General features: G+C 53.4%; 2 protein-coding genes across 2 annotated transcripts in view; one reads left to right on the forward strand and one right to left on the reverse strand.

Annotated features, from left to right (window-relative positions):
* Positions 1-36: 36 nt before the first annotated feature.
* LOC104461851 (chromosome unknown open reading frame, human C22orf23) lies at positions 37-3,018 on the forward strand. The gene is made up of 5 exons (XM_010073582.1): positions 37-97; positions 480-665; positions 1,160-1,294; positions 2,507-2,607; positions 2,914-3,018. The coding sequence occupies exons 1-5, from the start codon at positions 37-39 to the stop codon at positions 3,016-3,018; spliced, it is 588 nt and encodes a 195-aa protein (XP_010071884.1).
* A 2,455-nt stretch (positions 3,019-5,473) lies between these two features.
* The window catches only part of MICALL1 (MICAL-like 1), a gene marked incomplete at its 5' end in the record, with an annotated part of 13,393 nt that continues 1,886 nt past the window's right edge, over positions 5,474-16,980 (reverse strand). Inside the window, 15 exons of the mRNA XM_010073583.1 lie at positions 5,474-5,821; positions 6,134-6,180; positions 6,515-6,629; positions 6,990-7,063; positions 7,450-7,540; positions 7,897-8,023; positions 8,347-8,481; positions 8,963-9,441; positions 9,773-10,158; positions 10,996-11,050; positions 11,242-11,301; positions 11,816-12,396; positions 14,700-14,896; positions 15,569-15,645; positions 16,726-16,867. Coding sequence (XP_010071885.1) covers positions 5,700-5,821; positions 6,134-6,180; positions 6,515-6,629; positions 6,990-7,063; positions 7,450-7,540; positions 7,897-8,023; positions 8,347-8,481; positions 8,963-9,441; positions 9,773-10,158; positions 10,996-11,050; positions 11,242-11,301; positions 11,816-12,396; positions 14,700-14,896; positions 15,569-15,645; positions 16,726-16,867 — 2,688 coding nt within the window. The remainder of the gene's footprint in view (positions 5,822-6,133; positions 6,181-6,514; positions 6,630-6,989; positions 7,064-7,449; positions 7,541-7,896; positions 8,024-8,346; positions 8,482-8,962; positions 9,442-9,772; positions 10,159-10,995; positions 11,051-11,241; positions 11,302-11,815; positions 12,397-14,699; positions 14,897-15,568; positions 15,646-16,725; positions 16,868-16,980) is intronic.

The following is a 16,980-nucleotide window of genomic DNA, read 5'->3' on the forward strand; positions in this document are numbered from 1 at the left end:
GGCCGCCTTCACCCGTCCGTCGTGTGTTTTGCAGCGATGATGGAGGAGTCGAAGCTGACGCGTTCCCAGCAGCGATACCTGATGGACTGCGTGGAACGTGAGTGGCGGGCTTCTCACTCTCAAAAAAAAGCTGTGCTGGGGTGAAGAACTCTTGCTGCTCACTGAGACGGGAGCATTCGCCTGTAGCCAGGTTGCATGGGCAAAGTGCTTTAAAAGAGCAGCACGGCTGCTGCTGACACACGGGGACATACAGGGTGAGGTGTCCCCAAGGGTCATCCAGCAAACAAGACACAATGGCATGACTTGAACCAGAGTGTCACATCTCATGTCAATGTGTACCAACAATCAGGGTGAGACATCTGTGGCACCTGGGGTCTTTGCTTGTCCTACAGTGGATCACCAGGCTTGGTGGTAGCCCAGGACCATCCATCCAGGCTCCTTTCTGTCTGACTTATCAGTATTTTTGGTTTGTTCTCCAGGAGGAGGTACCCTGCCCCTTCAGTGCCACCGCACATCCAGCAAAGAGCCAGCACCTGCAGCACCTGCTTTCTCGCTGGCGGTTTGTCAGCTGAGCAGGCTTTCAGCTAGACCACATCTCCGACCTGCCAATGTCTGCCAGGCAGGAGATGCCTACACCCGAGAGAAATTCAAGCCACAGGCAACACGTAAGTCAGCAAACACCACTAATAATTAAATAAATAAATTATGCCGCCCAGTCCCTCTCTTCTCCTTACATCCATCCTCTGCCTGCAATCTTAGCAGCCGTAGGAAGAATCTTAGTCGCTTTTCATCCTCTTGCTGTCTGTTTTCAAAGATGCTTTAAAAATGGATCTCTGAGGGAACATCTACTGTAAGTGCTCACTGACTTCTGCCTGCTGGCCAGGGGGGTGATAGGTGACAGGGATTCACACAATGCTAGCATAAGAAGGGAGTGCTAGGCAATTTTCTAGCTTATAAATGTGAATAGAACCTCTGATGTCAGTTTGGTTGGCTCTTTACCACGGGGTACACCTGTGCGGTGCTTGCGCATTCCAGTCTGGGGATGGGCTGTCATTAACATAACGCTTCCTCTGGCATCATTATCAGGGAAGCAGTGTGGCCAGGCTCCTCTCTGAGGAGACAGGCTGATAATAATTTATTTCCCCCTTGGCATTCACAGGAGATTTGGAAAAGGAGAAGCAAAGGCTCCAAAATATCTTAGTGACGGGGAAGGATGAGGTGGAACACAAGGCGAAGCAGAAGCTGCTTCAGACAAAGGAAGAGGAGATACCTGAGCCAGACCGGTTTGAAGAATGTACGTCTTTATGTATCCCGGAGGAAGGCAGGAGGGAAGCCTGGGAAACCGGCTCCCTCCGAGGGCCAGGGTGGCAGGCCATGTTGCCAGTAACCTGAAGCCCGTTGCGGAAGGAGGCACAAAGCCCAGTTTCCAAGAGAAAAGACTTGCTGCTATGACACTGTGTGTGATCCAGCTGTCTTCACAGAGCTTATACTGCAGAGGTTTGCTGGCAGATTCAAGCTCCCTGGGCTGCCCACACAAAATGAACTCTGCTGGCAGGGGAATACCCTGGGGACACGCAGGGTGACCTGGGCAGGAAGCCCAGGTACTGTGGGTCCTTTTTCCAGGCAGAGTAACTCAGCATTGACTAGGACATTTGCCAGCCTGACTGTGGTTTGGGCTCTGTTTTCTTTCACTCTAAGATCAGAGCAGTTACACTAGCAAAGCTTAAATATCAAGCAGAATTTTAAGCAGTGATGGATTTTGGCCTGCAGAGTATTCTGGGATAGCAAAAACCTGCCTAATACCTCTCTGTGCTTGAATCTTCAGTGTGTGTACACCCCAGCCAGCCCTTCACTAGCCCAGGCAGCACAAAGGTGGACAACACTAGAATAATGTGTACAGAAGGGGTGCTTTGGTCCCTGCTGCAGGAAAGCCAGCACAGCTGGTTTCACATGCACTTTGTATCCTCTAAAACTTGTCACAAGCTGACAGGTTGTTGTCCTTGACACATCTGAAATATCTGTATATTTTACACTGTGGCAAGGTTTGGACCAGCTGGCTGTAGGTCTGTGCTATAAAGTGGCAGCTGATCTTCTTCTGTGCCTGTGCTGGTCCTGGGAGCAGAGAAGGTTGTGGTCACTGGGTGCTGTATTTCAACTAACAAACCTCAACAATTTTAAGCAGGTTCTGTCTATGTCCACAGACTGGTTAAATTGCCCACAAGCAACAGAGAATTGTCTGTACAAAGAAAACTAGAAAGTTACCATTCCTGCAAGAGGGGGTGGGGTAAGAAGATGAGCAGGGGGGACATTTCCCATTGCACAAGGGACTACTGATGTGTTTGGTTATGATATGATGAAGATAAGCGTTACAGCAGACATCACCCTTCCTCTGATGGTACCACTTTTCAAGCAGAGATAGGAAATTGTGGTTCAGATCTAGACAGAAACATGTTTTCTTGCCTTTCGTCTGAATCCCGTTTCCACAGTGTTTTCTCTTATCTGTCAGTGGTGAATGAAGTTCAGGAGAGGAGGGAATTCCTGGCAGAGATGGAAGCTCTAGGACAGGGCAAGAAGTATCAAAGGATTATCCTCACTGAAATCTCGCAGGTACGCAAGGGCCCTAGCGGCATTGGTCGTACAGCACTTGGAGGGAATCCCCAGCACAGAGGCCTTAAAGCAGAGTCTCCTCTGATCCCTGCGCAGGGAAGGGGGCAATAAACTGAGTGTTTCCCTTCGTGGTACAGGACAGGTGTGAACTTGAGAAATGGGCAATAGAGGTTTTCAGCATTTCTTTCCAGCTCTGTGTGCAACTTAATCAGGGAAATTGACCTTTTGTTCTTGGGATTAGCAAAAGAAGACAAAAAACGCTGCTGGCTTTCTCTCTGCTCAGCCCTTCTCCTTTGTACTTGGCAGAAACTTTGTGAGATGGAGATCATCGACAAGAAGAGAAGTGAGGAAATGAGACAGATCATGACAAAGGATTGCCCTGGTGGGAACAAATCCAATCCCCACAACTAGGCCAGGGGAAAAACACAAGTGCAATTTGTTCCCAGCTCTTCTTCCCAGACTCTCAGCACTGGAGTCTCAAGGGCTGGTCTGTGCCTGTGCACGAAGCTGGGCAGCACCACCTGTTCCCTAAAGCCAGAGGGCAGGAGCAATTTGTACATAACTGGCAAAAGAAGGAAGCTGTTGTAAAATCCTGCCCATGCACTGGATCCCTTCTTGCTCAATGATATTAAAGAGATGAAAACACACAGCAGCAGTTACTAAAACACAACAAAGCAGAGCCTCCTTTTGCCTTATGCAATGCCTCAGAGTACAGCAATCCACCGATAAAAACGTCACTCCTTTCCATCCACCCAGGAGATGGAAGTTTCTTGGGACAGCATGATGCTAACACACATGTTGCCACCCACATCCACGACCCACTCCTGTCCCCATGACTCTGGGAATAGCTGTGCTGGCAGGAGGAAGAGGCAGCCTCCTGGCCTTGCGCAAACACGACCCTCTGGCATCGCTGCGGGTCAGTGTGACTGTGTGTGTGCATCAGCAAACTTCTCCGTGGCAGTTGAACTGGGCAGGCGCTCAAGAACATTGCTGCACTGAGGAGGCAGAGGGGATTTCAGCCCAGCACATGCTGCTCTTTGTTGCAGACTTGCTGTGGTTTTTTGTTTCCTGAAAGCATGATATGCAGAACAGTCTCCCACAGAGCCTGGAAATGGCTGTTTGCTCACCTCATACATACCTCCACCTGTCCTCCAGCAGGCTGAAGCATGATGCCTCCCTACTCCTGTGTAAATCCCAGCATAAAGTCCACCTCCCAATTTCCTGAAGATCCCATCATCTGCTTCTTAGCAATACTCTTGTCAGCCACTCCCCAAAGCCAGGCAGCATGCCGTGTCCCTGGGACAGTGCAAGTGCACAAAGGAATCAGAAACATAAGGCACAATTGGTTTTTAAATCCAATGTTTTATTTCTGATCAGGTGAATGGAAGTCATGGAGTTAGTACAGCATAATTTACAAATCAGAGTTCTGACCAGGCACAGGGTCAAGGGGTGTCAGGCTGCAGCAATCCCAATGGCCTTTGGCAACACTGGCACGACAGCAGGCGCTAAAGTGGATTTGTTTCTCCTTGGAGAAGAGTTGTGCTTTGGGATCTCCCCTCCCCTACCACTGCTCCTCATCAGCCTGCTGGGGTATGGCGAGAGTGAGATGGTGTCACCAGTGCAGGGCTGAGATTGCCACCTCCCAGCCACGGGGGCCACGCTGGGGCCAAGGAGGGGCTCATTTTTTGGGAAAGGAAGATCCTTTCCGGAATGCTATGCCAGCCACCTTGCAAGGCACTGCTCTGAGAGCGTTTTGGCTAAAGCCTATTGGGTTTTTAGAAGGGACTGCAGCAGTTTGCTCAGGGCTGGTATGTCTAATTTGCTAATGAGAAGGCATGATGAACAGCTGACCAACCAAGCACCCATGAAACTAATTCAGACTGATGCAACAATTCAATAAATAGCTCCACACCTTTGAGGAGAAGGCAGGAAACAAAAATGGAAAGAAGGGATGGTTGGAAGGACACTACCCCCCCATTCCCTCCTTCAATGTACACACACACACACAGACACACAACAAATAAAATAAGAGGGTTTAAAAGTTTTAGGGTGGGTTTGAATTCTTCTAGTAAAGGAGGTGTAAAAATATAATCAGCCAAACCCTTTCTGCACACTTTTAAAGTTTACACAGATAAAGCTGGGTAAGGGTCAGTTGTGACCATGCCTCTCTCCCCAGCCGCTCAAGGGTGGCACAGGCGAGCAGGGGCAAAAGCTTAGTGCACCTTGCCAGCACCAGCATGGACTCAGTCTTGAGCTTTTCTGCTCTTGCCTGGAAAAGGAACGTTCCTCCCTCCCCCCAAAGGCAGCAGAGTCAGTGGTGTTTAGCAGCAGTGGGGGATAAGATGTCCTGAGTAGGGCACGTGAGCTACATCCTAGCAGCTGTACACCATCCCCTTGGGTCCTCTCAGCCCTGTAACAGAGCCCACCCAGCCCTGGCACTTGTGGGGTCAGCTCAAAATAAATAGGGCACCAGTTATTTTTTTGGCTATGGCTCTGGAGCCTTGTGATGCAGGAGTGTTTTCTTGACATTTTAGTTTAGGCCAGTAAAACCCAAAGAATCCTGATTCTAATGCCAGAGTTTTCTCCTGAAGTTAAAAATGGGACAGAAAGGGGACAAGAGCAGGTGGGCAGGGAGGGACAGGCAGACCCAGTCCCCTCCTGGCAGAGGTCAGAGGCACGTGGAACTGTCACAGTCAGAGCGGGAGAAGGGACAGGGGGCAGTTAGTGCAAGTTTTCCCACAAACACCACACTCCTTGGCTTGCTTCTCAGTTAATAATGAGAACACGCAGTGGGGTCGCGCATCCAAAAAGCGAGTCCATCTTCTCCCCGCCTCGTTAGCAGGCTTCACAGAGGGCACGGTCATGCTCCTCTGCAGCCTCCAGAAGGGGAGTGCTTTGGTTGTACTCCTCCACTCCAGGTAGAGGGCTGGTGTCTCCTTGGGGTGGCAGCTCTGGTGGCTGGGGAGGGAGTGGGGGGAGGCAAGGGAAACAGAGGGAGACAAGCCCCCCTTCCTGGTAGGCATCCCAGCCAGCTGCAGGGAGGCGAGGGCAGTCGGGCAGCACATCCCTCCCACTGCTGGTGTTCCCCTGCTCTAGCTTTTCTCCTTGGGTGACTTGCTCTTGGAGTCATGCTTGTTGCCCAGCAGTTTAAGCACCTTCATTGGCTTGAATTTGCCTTTCTTCTTGCTCTCGGTCTCCATCTCCTTGTGAAACTCTGGGGTTGCAAAGAGAGATTGTTACCACAGGGTGCTGATGGTTGTACGCATGCATGCACGCACGAGAACACAGGCAAGGGTGAGAGTCATGAATCAAAGCCCTCCACTGTATGCACACTTCTTCCTGTGATAACAGGGGTGTGCTGCACAACCATGCCCAAAACTTTAACAGCCTGACAGGAAAGGCTCCAGAGTCTACACAGAATAGATTTAATCTCTCCTTCTGCACACAATTTTACGAATGGCTTATGCTGCCCCTCGCTGGGGTCATCAGTAAAAACACCCCAAAAATCTTCCCGATTGTTTCTTACCTTTCCTTTTAATCATGGCTTCCAACATTTTATCCTCCTCCTCTTCTCTGAAAGAGTGGGAAACAGGTCAGCAATTCAGCCCTGAAAACAGCTGCTGTATTGTTTAAGGCTAGAAGAACCTCCTCCTACTTGTAAGCCACAGAGGGGCAGTTCCATCACTGTCTTGTGAACATTTGCTACCAGCAGGATAAATCCCACATGCTGCAAGTACTGCCTTGTTTTTCCCACACAAGGCATTCAAACAGACAAGGACTGGGAAGCCTGAGAAAGACATCAGCAACAGGGACACCTTGGGACACCCCCACAAGCCACTCGTGTGGCACTGAGTCAAACAGGCTACACTTTTCCCCTCTCCCCAAGCCCACGCTACTCCTCACTCACCTCTGCCGGTCCTCGTCCAGGCAGTTCACAATGGCATTCCTCTGCTCGATGATGGTCACCAGCTCCTGCATCAGCACCTTCTCCCTCCCTCGGTCCTCATCAGTCCAGTCCTTCTCTACCCAGCCAAACCCCGAGGAAGGACATGCAATTAAAAGACGAAGGAGGTCTGAAATTCTGAGCTTAGGGGCAGAGATGCCCTAGCCTGATCCTCTGCTACCCTGCCATGCTGCTGGGTCAGTTGGGCTAGAAGTGCTGTGGAAGGAGAGCCCTGTAGGTGGCATCCCATGGGGACAAAGGGAACACATTCCTGCATGAGCCTGGGGCATGCAATGAGAAGGGGCAGCTGCTCCAGAGCCAGCCAATTGTGCTGGCATCCCTAAAGATCTGTCTCTCTTTGCATGAGACCCACCGAGACAGAGGGGGAAAGAAGCCCAGGGGGAAAATGGAGCTAGCTACACACAGAGTGATGCTTTACCTGGCTTGTTGAGGAGGCAACGCAGTTCATACTCCACGTCCGACTGCCGCTGCTCCAGGTTCTGCTGCTTGAAGCTGCAAGGGAAGGGGCCACTGCTGGAAACCACTGCAAGGCTCCAGAGAGGCAGAACATCATCCCAGGGTATGTGAGAGCTTGGAAAGAACCACCAAGATGCTGATCTTATCCCGTATAGCCAAAGCGCCCAGGATCCAAGCGCCAGCCGGGACCAGCCCTGGCTGCTCAAAGGCTTCCTGGAGGAGATGCTGCAGGGGCTCTGGTGACTCGCAGTGGGTCAGTTCTGAGTGTGTTTAGATACATTCGTCTACTTGCCCTTTTTCCCTCCCTTCTCCAGGCAAGGAGGCCATGTCAGGCTCTCCCCCGGAAGCACAATTTCATGAGGGCTGAGACAGGGCTCCCTGCAACAGCATCAGTGCCTCCCCACACGCTTGCACACACTTACATGTAGATGAGCTCCGATTCGTGGCGCACCAGCATGTGCTTCTCATGGATGAGTTTGAACCAGTCCACCAGCAGAGCGTCCTCAGGGCTGTCTGCCAAGCAAAGGGACAATTCAGAGCCATCCCCAGCCCTGCAGGATCCCACCACCCTGCAGCAGGATGGGCTCTGCCAAGCCAGGAGAGGGGGCACTGGGCTAAAGCCAACGTGACCTCAGCCTGTTCCTGAGACCCCGTGACACCTTCTCTCTTCTCCTACCTGTTCCTACCCTAGGGACATCTCCATGTCCCAAGTATGGCTGTGACCATCTTGGAGCCCAGCACAGTCCCTTGCGCTCTTCCAACTTCGGCATCAGCAGGGAGGAAGTCACAGCTGCTCTCTCCTTGGCTGGACACAACACAGCCCTAGGGTCCATCCTCCCCCACACCCACAGCCAGCCCACCCCACATACCATTCTCAGCACTGCGAAGTTTTTCCTCCAAGGCCACCCCACGGTGCTCCAGCTGGTCCAGCTGGTGCTCAATGGCATCCATCTCCCCATAGATATCTTCCTCAGGGATGTACTGATCTGTCTGCACCTGCCAAGCCACAAGGCAGAGACTCCCGTTACCATCAACCTCCAGTTTCAGGGAATAACCCTAAGGCTTGTCAACACTAACAGGGGGACAACAGAACACTCCACCTAAGCACGGATCCAAAATCTCCATCCCACTTCGGAGCAAAGGGAGATCGTGGTGCTGCCGTTAACAGGGTCCAGCCTAGAAACCATCCTCCCCAGCCATAGCCACCTCCTGCAGTCCCCACCCACACATGCATCAGCAGGGTGCACGTGTACAGCTATGGCCCTGGGGGACAGTACAGAGCTGGCTTTTGCCCCCTGTGCTCCCAAAGGCCCTTTTACCTTGCGTTTGATCAATGGGAAGCCATGACCCGGTGCAGGAGGACGCACTGGCTTGGAGCCCTTGGGAGGTTTCTTTGCGGAGGGAGAGGCAGCAGGTGATGGCTTCCTGTTGAAGGGGTTCTCTTTGCAGGAAGACTGGAGCAGCAGGACAAAAGGAGATAAATGAGGATCTGGGAAGGGACGGGATACAGCATCCAAACAGCTCGGACTGGGCAGACAGGACAGCCCTAGGGTTTGTCCTGCTGCACACCCTCCTAGAGGAGGGACACAGCACTGATCTCCACCAGCAGCCTAGCCATGGGGCAAAAACCAGCCATGCTCCTGTTGGGCATCAGTTCCCCAGCCTGTAACAAGCATGCTGAACTATTTTATTTCACGGTTCCCTTCCTATTTGCTCTGAGCACATGACATCCTGCCTCTTCTCTAGCATGCGGGGCAAGGCAGAGTATGAGCAGAGCCAACATCTAATGAGCACGTGCCCGAGGCTTGCTTTCAGGGGGTCGCACACCAAACCTACCTAAGGGGCAAGCTTGGAATCATGATCCCCACTGTGACAGAGTGACGGACAGGGAAGAAAAGCCCCCTGATCTGCATGGGAGGAAGGTTGCCATCTCACCTTCATCTGTGTCTTGGGCGAGGAGGGGTTTTTGGGGCTCCCAGCACCCCCATCTGAAGCCAAGAGGATGGGTGTAGGGCTAGTCCCAGCAGGAGGCTTGGGGGGCAGCCGGCTGGGGCTGGTCTTTAAGCTGTCAGTGGAGACGCTCCTGCTGGCATGCAGGATGCTGAGCTGCGCCTCCCCGCTGACGCTGGCCAGCTCGCTGGAGGAGGAGAAGGAGGAGTTGGTGGAGAGGCTGGCTGGGGCAGCAGGGATTTCACTGGAGGAGACGCTGGCCAGTGGCGTGTCAGTGCTAGAGGTCTTGGTGGCAGTCGGCGTATGGACAGTGGGCTCGGAGGAGCTTTTGGGCACTGAGGCCTCATCAGTGTCACCCAGTACCTTGGCTGAACTCTCAGAGTTGATGCTCTCGAGGCTGAGGGCTGGAGATGGGGTGGAGGATGATGGCTCGGAGTGTGACAGCCTGGAAATGGGGTGGTGAGCTGAAAAGCAAAGGGATAGCTCAGGTAGGAAGGCAGGGGCAGCCAGGAGAGAAGGGAGAGCGGTATATACTGGGGGTGGTCACGAGTGTGAAGGGAACCCGTGTCTGTCTCTCTTCAGAGAGGACAGATGGGACCCTCTAGAGAAAAGGTCTTGCCTGCAAATGCAGACCCAGTGGGTAGAGAGGACATGGTTAACACAAGTCTCAGCACAACCATCACTGTGTAAAGGTCTGGCTTGCCAGGGTGATGCAGAGGCTCCCCGGGAAGGGGGAGCCTCCAAGGGGCTGCACAGGGGTTGCGGAGAAGGAATAGGGGGGTGGGGGAAGCTCACCCAGTGGGGAAGCACTGGGGGCTCGTGGAGCTGGCCGCTTCTTCATCTTTGGGCTGCTGGTTGGAGTGATGCCATACCAGGGGTGGAGAGGCTTGGCAGCTGTCTCGCTTTGCTCCTGCTCAGGCATGCTCTTTTGGGGAGCCGCACTCTCCTCTTCTTCCTCGTCCTCCTCCTCAAAGGGGTTGTATGGTTTGGGCTCTGTGGCGTAAGACCTGCTCTCCTCGCTCTTGGCTTTCCCCATCTCCTCCCCATCCTCCTCCTCTGAAGTCCTGCTTGGAGTCTCATGGCTGCTGCCTGGGGGAGGAGGGGGAGCTGGCTTCTTCTTGGGCTCTGCTTGCACTAAGGCCATCCATGGTGGATCCTTGGCTCTCGCAGCAGCTCCAGCACTAGGAGAAGACAGAGAGATAGAGGTGGCAGGGAGACAAGCCAGGAGGATGAGGCACAGGAGAGGTACTTAGCCCTTTCCCAGGGAAAAGGATAGAGGGAGCAGGATGTCTCCCACGCAGAAGCAGCTTTCTTATCCAAGGGTGGCTCTAGTCTTCCCCAGACACAAAGTGTCTCATTCTCTACGGGCAAACCTATAGGCCTGAGGGAAACACAGCCTGCCTCACTTGCCTGCTGGGGCCAGCATTTCAGTTTCCAAATATTACAGCCTCCATCTGCTAAGCAGTGGTAAAGGCTGAGCTTTACCGGCACAGCTGTTCTTCCCTCCCCAGCACCATTCCTACACCCAGCTCTGCCCCCCAGGCTGTGCACGCAGGGGGGGGTCAAGACCAGATACCTGCCCTCTGTGGTCACGCTCTCATCCTACACATTTGGAGGGCTGTCTGTCACCTTATCGTCCGAGCACCCCAGGGACGGACTCCTGTTTGCTAACTCTCAAGGCCGGAAGCAACACTGCTCCTCTGGTGCACAGCCCATGGCAAGGCTGCACCACAGCTCATCAGGAAAGTGGCCGTCACTTGCTGCATGCGCTCGCTCCTTGGCCATTGCAAATGCGGAGTGCTTGTGCAATCTCTGTCTCCAGAGCAGGCAAGAATGAACCGACGCCAGCGGGCACCGGGGTAAGAACCCAGGATGTGTGAAGGTTGCAGCCAGGCACTCGCCATGACCCTGCACTCGACCTTTCCCGAGACAAACCTTCCACAAGGCAGATGAGTGTCCCTTTCTCAGCACCCACAAGCAGGGATATTTCAGAAGGCACTGCAGTCTGCATGTGCCACAGAAATGCCTTTCTGAAGCCCCCAAACTCTTTACAAACCTTAAGAGACAAAGACCCTGGAAGGTACAGACAAACACTGTTTGCCCGACTGGACTGGGCTGGCACCTGTCACAGAAGGGATCCGATCATAGCCTACATCCTCCCAAGAGCAGGGGCTGATGGAGGTGGAAGAGGAGAACACAGCTGAGCCATCCCCACAGCCCCGCCTCACTATGGGGTTTGCAGGTGACCTGCGAACAGGACGTACCGATCAGAGGAGCAGGGTCTCCCTCGGGGTTTTGGGACAGGGGGGCTGGGTTCAGGTACCCTACCTAGAAAGACACAGGGTCAGACTGTCACAACACCAAAAGGACATGAAAAAAGAGGTTAAATCAACATGAGGCATCTCCCCATGGGAGGCTAGCTATTCCCACTTTCTGAAGACCTCATGGCATTTCTCCCACAGTTGGTGCAGTTGGTTAACCCCAAACATCCCCCTTGCCTTCTTCTCCCCACCCCACCCCTGGAGCTGCATCTGGAGAACTGACCTGCCCCTCCCTCTGTCCCCACACCTGTGAAGTACTCTAGCACTGCCACCTTCCCTCCACACTGACAGCATGCCGGAGAAATACGAGGGAGCAGGCAGGCATGAAACCTAGCACTGCTCTCCCTGCTATGGGGCTGGCTTGGAATCAATGGCTTGGTGCCTGAGCCTGAGATTTATTCAGAGGATGAATGGCGTCAGTCTGCAGAGAAGGAGCAAAACTAATTTGACCTGAAGCCCACTACCTTGGCTGCCGTGGAGGTGGAGGGTACCCCCTGCTGCCACTGTTCTCTCTTACCGTTCACCATGCCAGGCCCACACTCGCTGCCCTCGCCCTGGAGAGTGGACCTGGGCCGGGGGACAGGCTGAGAGGTTGGAGGGGAGAGGGCTGATGCATCGGTGGCCCTCCTTGGGGCAGGGGTAGGCCGCGTGTCTCTGAGCCGTCTGTCCAGTGAGCTGGCTTTGTCCTGGGTGAGCACCGTGGACTTGATGGGAAGGGGAGGTCTCGGGGGAGTTTGGGAGACGGGTGCCCCACTGCCTGCATGTGCATGGGGCATCGTTGTCTCTGCTTTGCTGGGCACGCTGTCCTTCTCTGCTGGGCTGGCTGGCCCCTCTGCAGGCATACGGGTCTCTGCCATGCTCTCCAGGGAGTCACCGTCGTCCTTCCCCACCTCCACTCCTGAGGGGAGGGCATCCTCACCCACACTGCCAGCTCCAGTTTCAGTTTTTAGCTCTGGTGACTGTCGATCTGGGCTGGGCCTCCTCTCTGCCTTTCCACTCATGGCCAATTTACCACGATGCTGTGTGCAGACAAAAGTCCCTGCCTCTGACCCAGGCTTGTATGACCCTGGGAGCAGCGTGCTGGAGCACTCCTTACACCTGCCAATGAGAAGAGAGAGCCTTATGAGATGAGGGACACCATCCTGCCCTCAAGCAAGACAGTGCACCTGGGAGATCATTGCAGGGCCATGGGGTTAGTTCCCACCCCTGCTATTAAATCCTAGTGCAGTCATAGGGAAGTCATTTGGGAAAGGAGAGGAACAGAGAAATGTCACCACGCCACTCTGTGAACCCATGGGGAGTTCAAAACTCAAATACTGCACACATTTGGGTTCCTCCTTCAACTCGCAAAGGATTTAATAGATGTGGAAAGGCAACAGTTGGCATTGGGATACAGTATGGTTTCCAGACCTGGAAAAGTGGAAAACCACAGTTTTCCTGGAAAAGATGCAGCTGGTAGGGAACAGGAGAGAGAGCTACAAGATCACAGGTGGCCCTGGGAAGGGAAGAGGGATTGACCATTCACAGACATGAAACAGGGAGTATCAACTGGAATTAGGGAGCAGCTGGTTCAGAACTGGCACAAGGAGGCTGCCTTGTGGGGGCCAAGGGTCCAGCCGGGTTAAAGAACCATCAGACACATTTGTATGGGAAAAGAACAAAAACAACCCCAAACTCCGAGTATTAAATAAAACGACACCACTTACAATTCAGGAAATCCCTACACTTAGGGCTTGAAGAGTAGTCAGGAAAAGCAGCACACATGCCTAGCCTGGTCTCATGCTCACCCTCACTGGTGCTGACCATGGGCCAGGGCATTTGGCAAGAAGGACTGGGGAATGACGCTGTAGGGCTGTTCTTACACTTGCTCTGCCTTGCCTGTTGAAACTGGGCTAACAGCTTCCCCATCCTTCACTGTCTGCTACATCTCCTTGGATCATCCACTTTTTCTGCACTGAGCCTTTGAATCCTCCCTAATTAAGCCCTCCAGGCACAAGCGTAGTACACAGCACTGGGTACACAGCAAAGGGCAACCATGTCAGCCCTTTTCCACCTGGGAAGGGAGGAGGATAGCATACAAGAAAGAGAGCCGAAGGCAAGGGGCTGATCAAGCAATCCCATGAAAAACAAGCTTGTTTCTTCTTGTCTGAATACCAGGCGCTTGCAGCAGCTGGCTCCCCTACAGTGCAAGCAGACAATTTTGGTGAGGAATTCTGCTCTGGATGTCCAGTTGACTGGGATTTCCTTTGAAATGTAGAGCAGAAGCATAAGGACACAGGGTCTTAGAGGGAAGAGGCATGATGAAATGAAGAGGTGGAAAGTTTGGACAAGGGGAGACAGAGGTTTGTTTCATTTCTATCTCCGTCAACCCACTGAAAACACTGACACAGGACGTTCCTGACCAAACACCACCCATGAATCAGCAGGGTGGGGGAAAAAAAAAGACAAGAAAAGCATAAGGAGGCAAAACGCTTGGGATAAAATTACAGGGATCTCACTGCTCAGTCTGAAGGTGGCACCTCTCTTATTCCTGGCCCATGAGCAATGCTGCACCTGCACCCCAAAGCTCCTGCTTTTGCCTCAGCTGCAGATGGGAAGCTTGATGGGCCCCAGCTCAGCTCCCCTCCTGTGACGCTGTTTCTATGACACATCCTCAGCTGGCTTGGGCAGGAATTGTTTATACAGGTGAATGAGGCCTCCCATATCTTCCCAGGGACTCAATATTTCTGTCCTCAGACACCAGCTACCCACTTGCAGGCTCCTGTTCTGTGGCCCATGGGAGAGATCTCATCCCTTCATCATCAGAGCAGGGGAAGCAAAGTGAAATGACTTCACAGGTGCTGCAGGTAAGGACCTGCACCCAGGGAGTAACCACAGAGCTGCTGATGTCCAATCCCTCATTCCGTGGTTTGGTAACAGTCTGCAGCTCTTCACGTGCTCCCCCGAGAGCTTCACACCACCCGAGGCAGCATGGGAGCCTGTATATCCCCTTGAGGACATGCAGTGTAGGTGCAAGGAGGTTTGTGGGATGACGTCCTGGCTTAGACCTCATCGGAAGGTGGTGTTGGGGGTTCTGGGTAAGCAGCTGGTAAAGAGGCAGAGCATCCTGGTTTATGGGGGTGGGAGAAGAACAAGGGGCTGGGTTCCCAAGTCAATGAACTGGGAAAGCACAAGAGAGCAGGGGAGATAAGCAGCACGGGGCTTGACATGAGGGGCTAGCCAGACTCCTTGGGGCAGCAAGGTGGCAGGAGAAGACACCCTCTTCTATATCTTTTCAGGCACTGCCATCAATGTTCCACGTTGCCCAAGGGCACAGACACATAAAGATGGGGTGCAGCTGGCTGCAGACCTCCCGTTTGCCAAGGAGAGTGGCAGCCCCACAAAGCCTGTCCAAAATATACCTGAAGCACTGGCGGTGGTAGAGTTTGCCCTCGGCTAGGTAGCGCTGGACCAGATGGACGTGCTGCTGGCAGGCGGCGCAGGTACTGCTGAGCGTGGTGCGCTGGGACTGCTCCACCGGGTCTGCAGGGGCATCATCCTGAGATGCAACACACAGGGAGCTCAGGGTGGGGACCACGAGCTGCTGCCCAGCCCACGGCTCCTCCAGAGCAGCTGTTCCCTGTGCAACGTCCACTGCTGAGTGCTTATAGCACAGCTCAGGGGCTGACCTCAGAGTCTAAAAATGCACAGAACAGCTGCCGCTGAGTCTGTGCACAGGCAGGCTGCCTCTTCCCAAATTAGAAGGGGCCACTACAAAAGGTGACTTGCCCCTATTTAGAAGCAGGGCTGAAGGGCTGCAGAAGGGACTCATCTAAACCCCAGGCAGCAGGGACCTACAAGGGCAACCCCCACTCTTTGGAAAATGTGCCATCCCAGACATCCGCTAAACCCTGAAATAACGGACCAAGAAAGGAAAAGGCATCTTTTCTGCTCTTGTAATCCCACATGCCTGCTCCTTCCTCATCTATAGGGTTATTCTCCCACAGGAAGGAGGGTTTTTGTGCCCTGGGTGGCTGGAGAAACCATCCAGCACCAATCCCCCCCCCCAACCTCTTGCCTGCCACAGACAAATTTCCGTCCACAGACTAAAGAAAAGAAGAAACCTAGAGAGCCCCCAAGGCACCAAAATCCCAAACACCTCTCCTACCCCCAAAACACACAGCTAGCCCCCTGCACAGATCCATCCCACCGGTGTGGAGAGGACCACTACCTCAGGCTGGCTTTGAATCAAGAAATGAGGTACCAGTGGTGCCGGGGGACTCTCGACCACAGCCACAGGCTTCTTGTGGGACAGGAGAGGAGGCGAGGAGGCAGCAGCTGGCCGCTTCATAGGCGGAGGGACTCTGGCTGGAGGCAGAATGCAAGGAGGATCAGGCACCAGAGGAGTGGTGACTCATGCCGCCCATGTGGGGGAAGGGGAGGGGGAGAAAAAAAAAAAAAGTCATCCAGCCTTGTGACTTGCTGCTCCGCACACTTCAGTGACTGTTTTAAGGGGAGAGACAAACACAACCTAATAATGGGTTGGTTGCAAGGCTGCCAGAGAGCCTGGCCCTGCTGTGGATCCCCTTCTGGCGCAGGGATGCCAGCTTCTGACTGTGATTTGATTTACTCATCAAATGCTGCTTGGCTTCCTTGTAACCAACTCCCTAACCAACGGGTAAAGCCCAGAGCACCCTGGGTAGCTGCTGACGTATTTTGGTGACTGGGCTGGGCCCCAGGCCTTCTGGGCTGACAGCAGGTCTGCGAAGCACCCCTCACCTGTCAGGGCTGACACTCACACAGCAGTCCCCACAGGAGTCCTTGGCTGGGAGGCCAGCATTCTTGGAGAAGTATAAGCACGTGGAAGAGATTTATCTTACATTGTGGCTAGAGAGTGGAGCAGAGGAGACCTGAAGCCCTTGTCTCTACCCAAAAGGGATGTCCTGGAAGAGCTGTCTCAGAGCAGCACTCAGCTCAGGGTGCAGTTGCAAGGACAGATGAGCCGATCAAAAACACTCCATCCTGGCTTCTCTCTCTCTCTGTCCTCCAGTGGCTTTAAATTTGTGATAAAAAGCTGCAGTAGGTGGGTTTCCTGTCTACCTTTCTCCCATTTTAGTGGGTTGAAGCAGATCACAAAGGGGTCGGATGAGCACCAGCAGTGGCTCAACCCAAGCGGCGGTAATGCAGCATGGAGGGAGGAGAAACAAGGCATTCCTCCTTCCACAGCCTGAGCTGTTAAATCACTCCCCAACTCTTGTGAAACCTCATCCTACTCCACTCCCCATTCCAGGCCCTTCTCACCAGCACAGGTAAGATCCAGGACAGGCAGGTACTACCCACTCCTCTCCCCTTCCCCACAAACACACACAGCTCCTGTTTGTCATAGGAAGGAGGAAGCACATGGTACCGCTGGGTTTCCTGGAAGCCAGAGGGGTGGAGGACACTCACCTTGGCTGGGGTTGTTGAAATGGTTGTAATACTGAGACACATAAGTCATGATGCTGAGGCAGTCAGGAACTTTCATGGAGACCATGTCATTGGGATCTAGCAGGGCTGGGATGCCCAGCTCCCGCTCTGCCAATTCAAAGGCCTGCAGGAAAAGCAAGGAGAGGTGATAAGGAGAGAAAACTGATGTCCTCTGAAAAGCAACAGAGAAATCAAGTTGGAAGGGCTCTGGGGAAGGTTAAGCAGTAAGCCTATGGC

This window comes from Pterocles gutturalis, unplaced genomic scaffold (genome assembly GCF_000699245.1).
Source record: "Pterocles gutturalis isolate BGI_N339 unplaced genomic scaffold, ASM69924v1 scaffold25197, whole genome shotgun sequence".
Lineage (NCBI taxonomy): Eukaryota > Metazoa > Chordata > Aves > Pterocliformes > Pteroclidae > Pterocles > Pterocles gutturalis.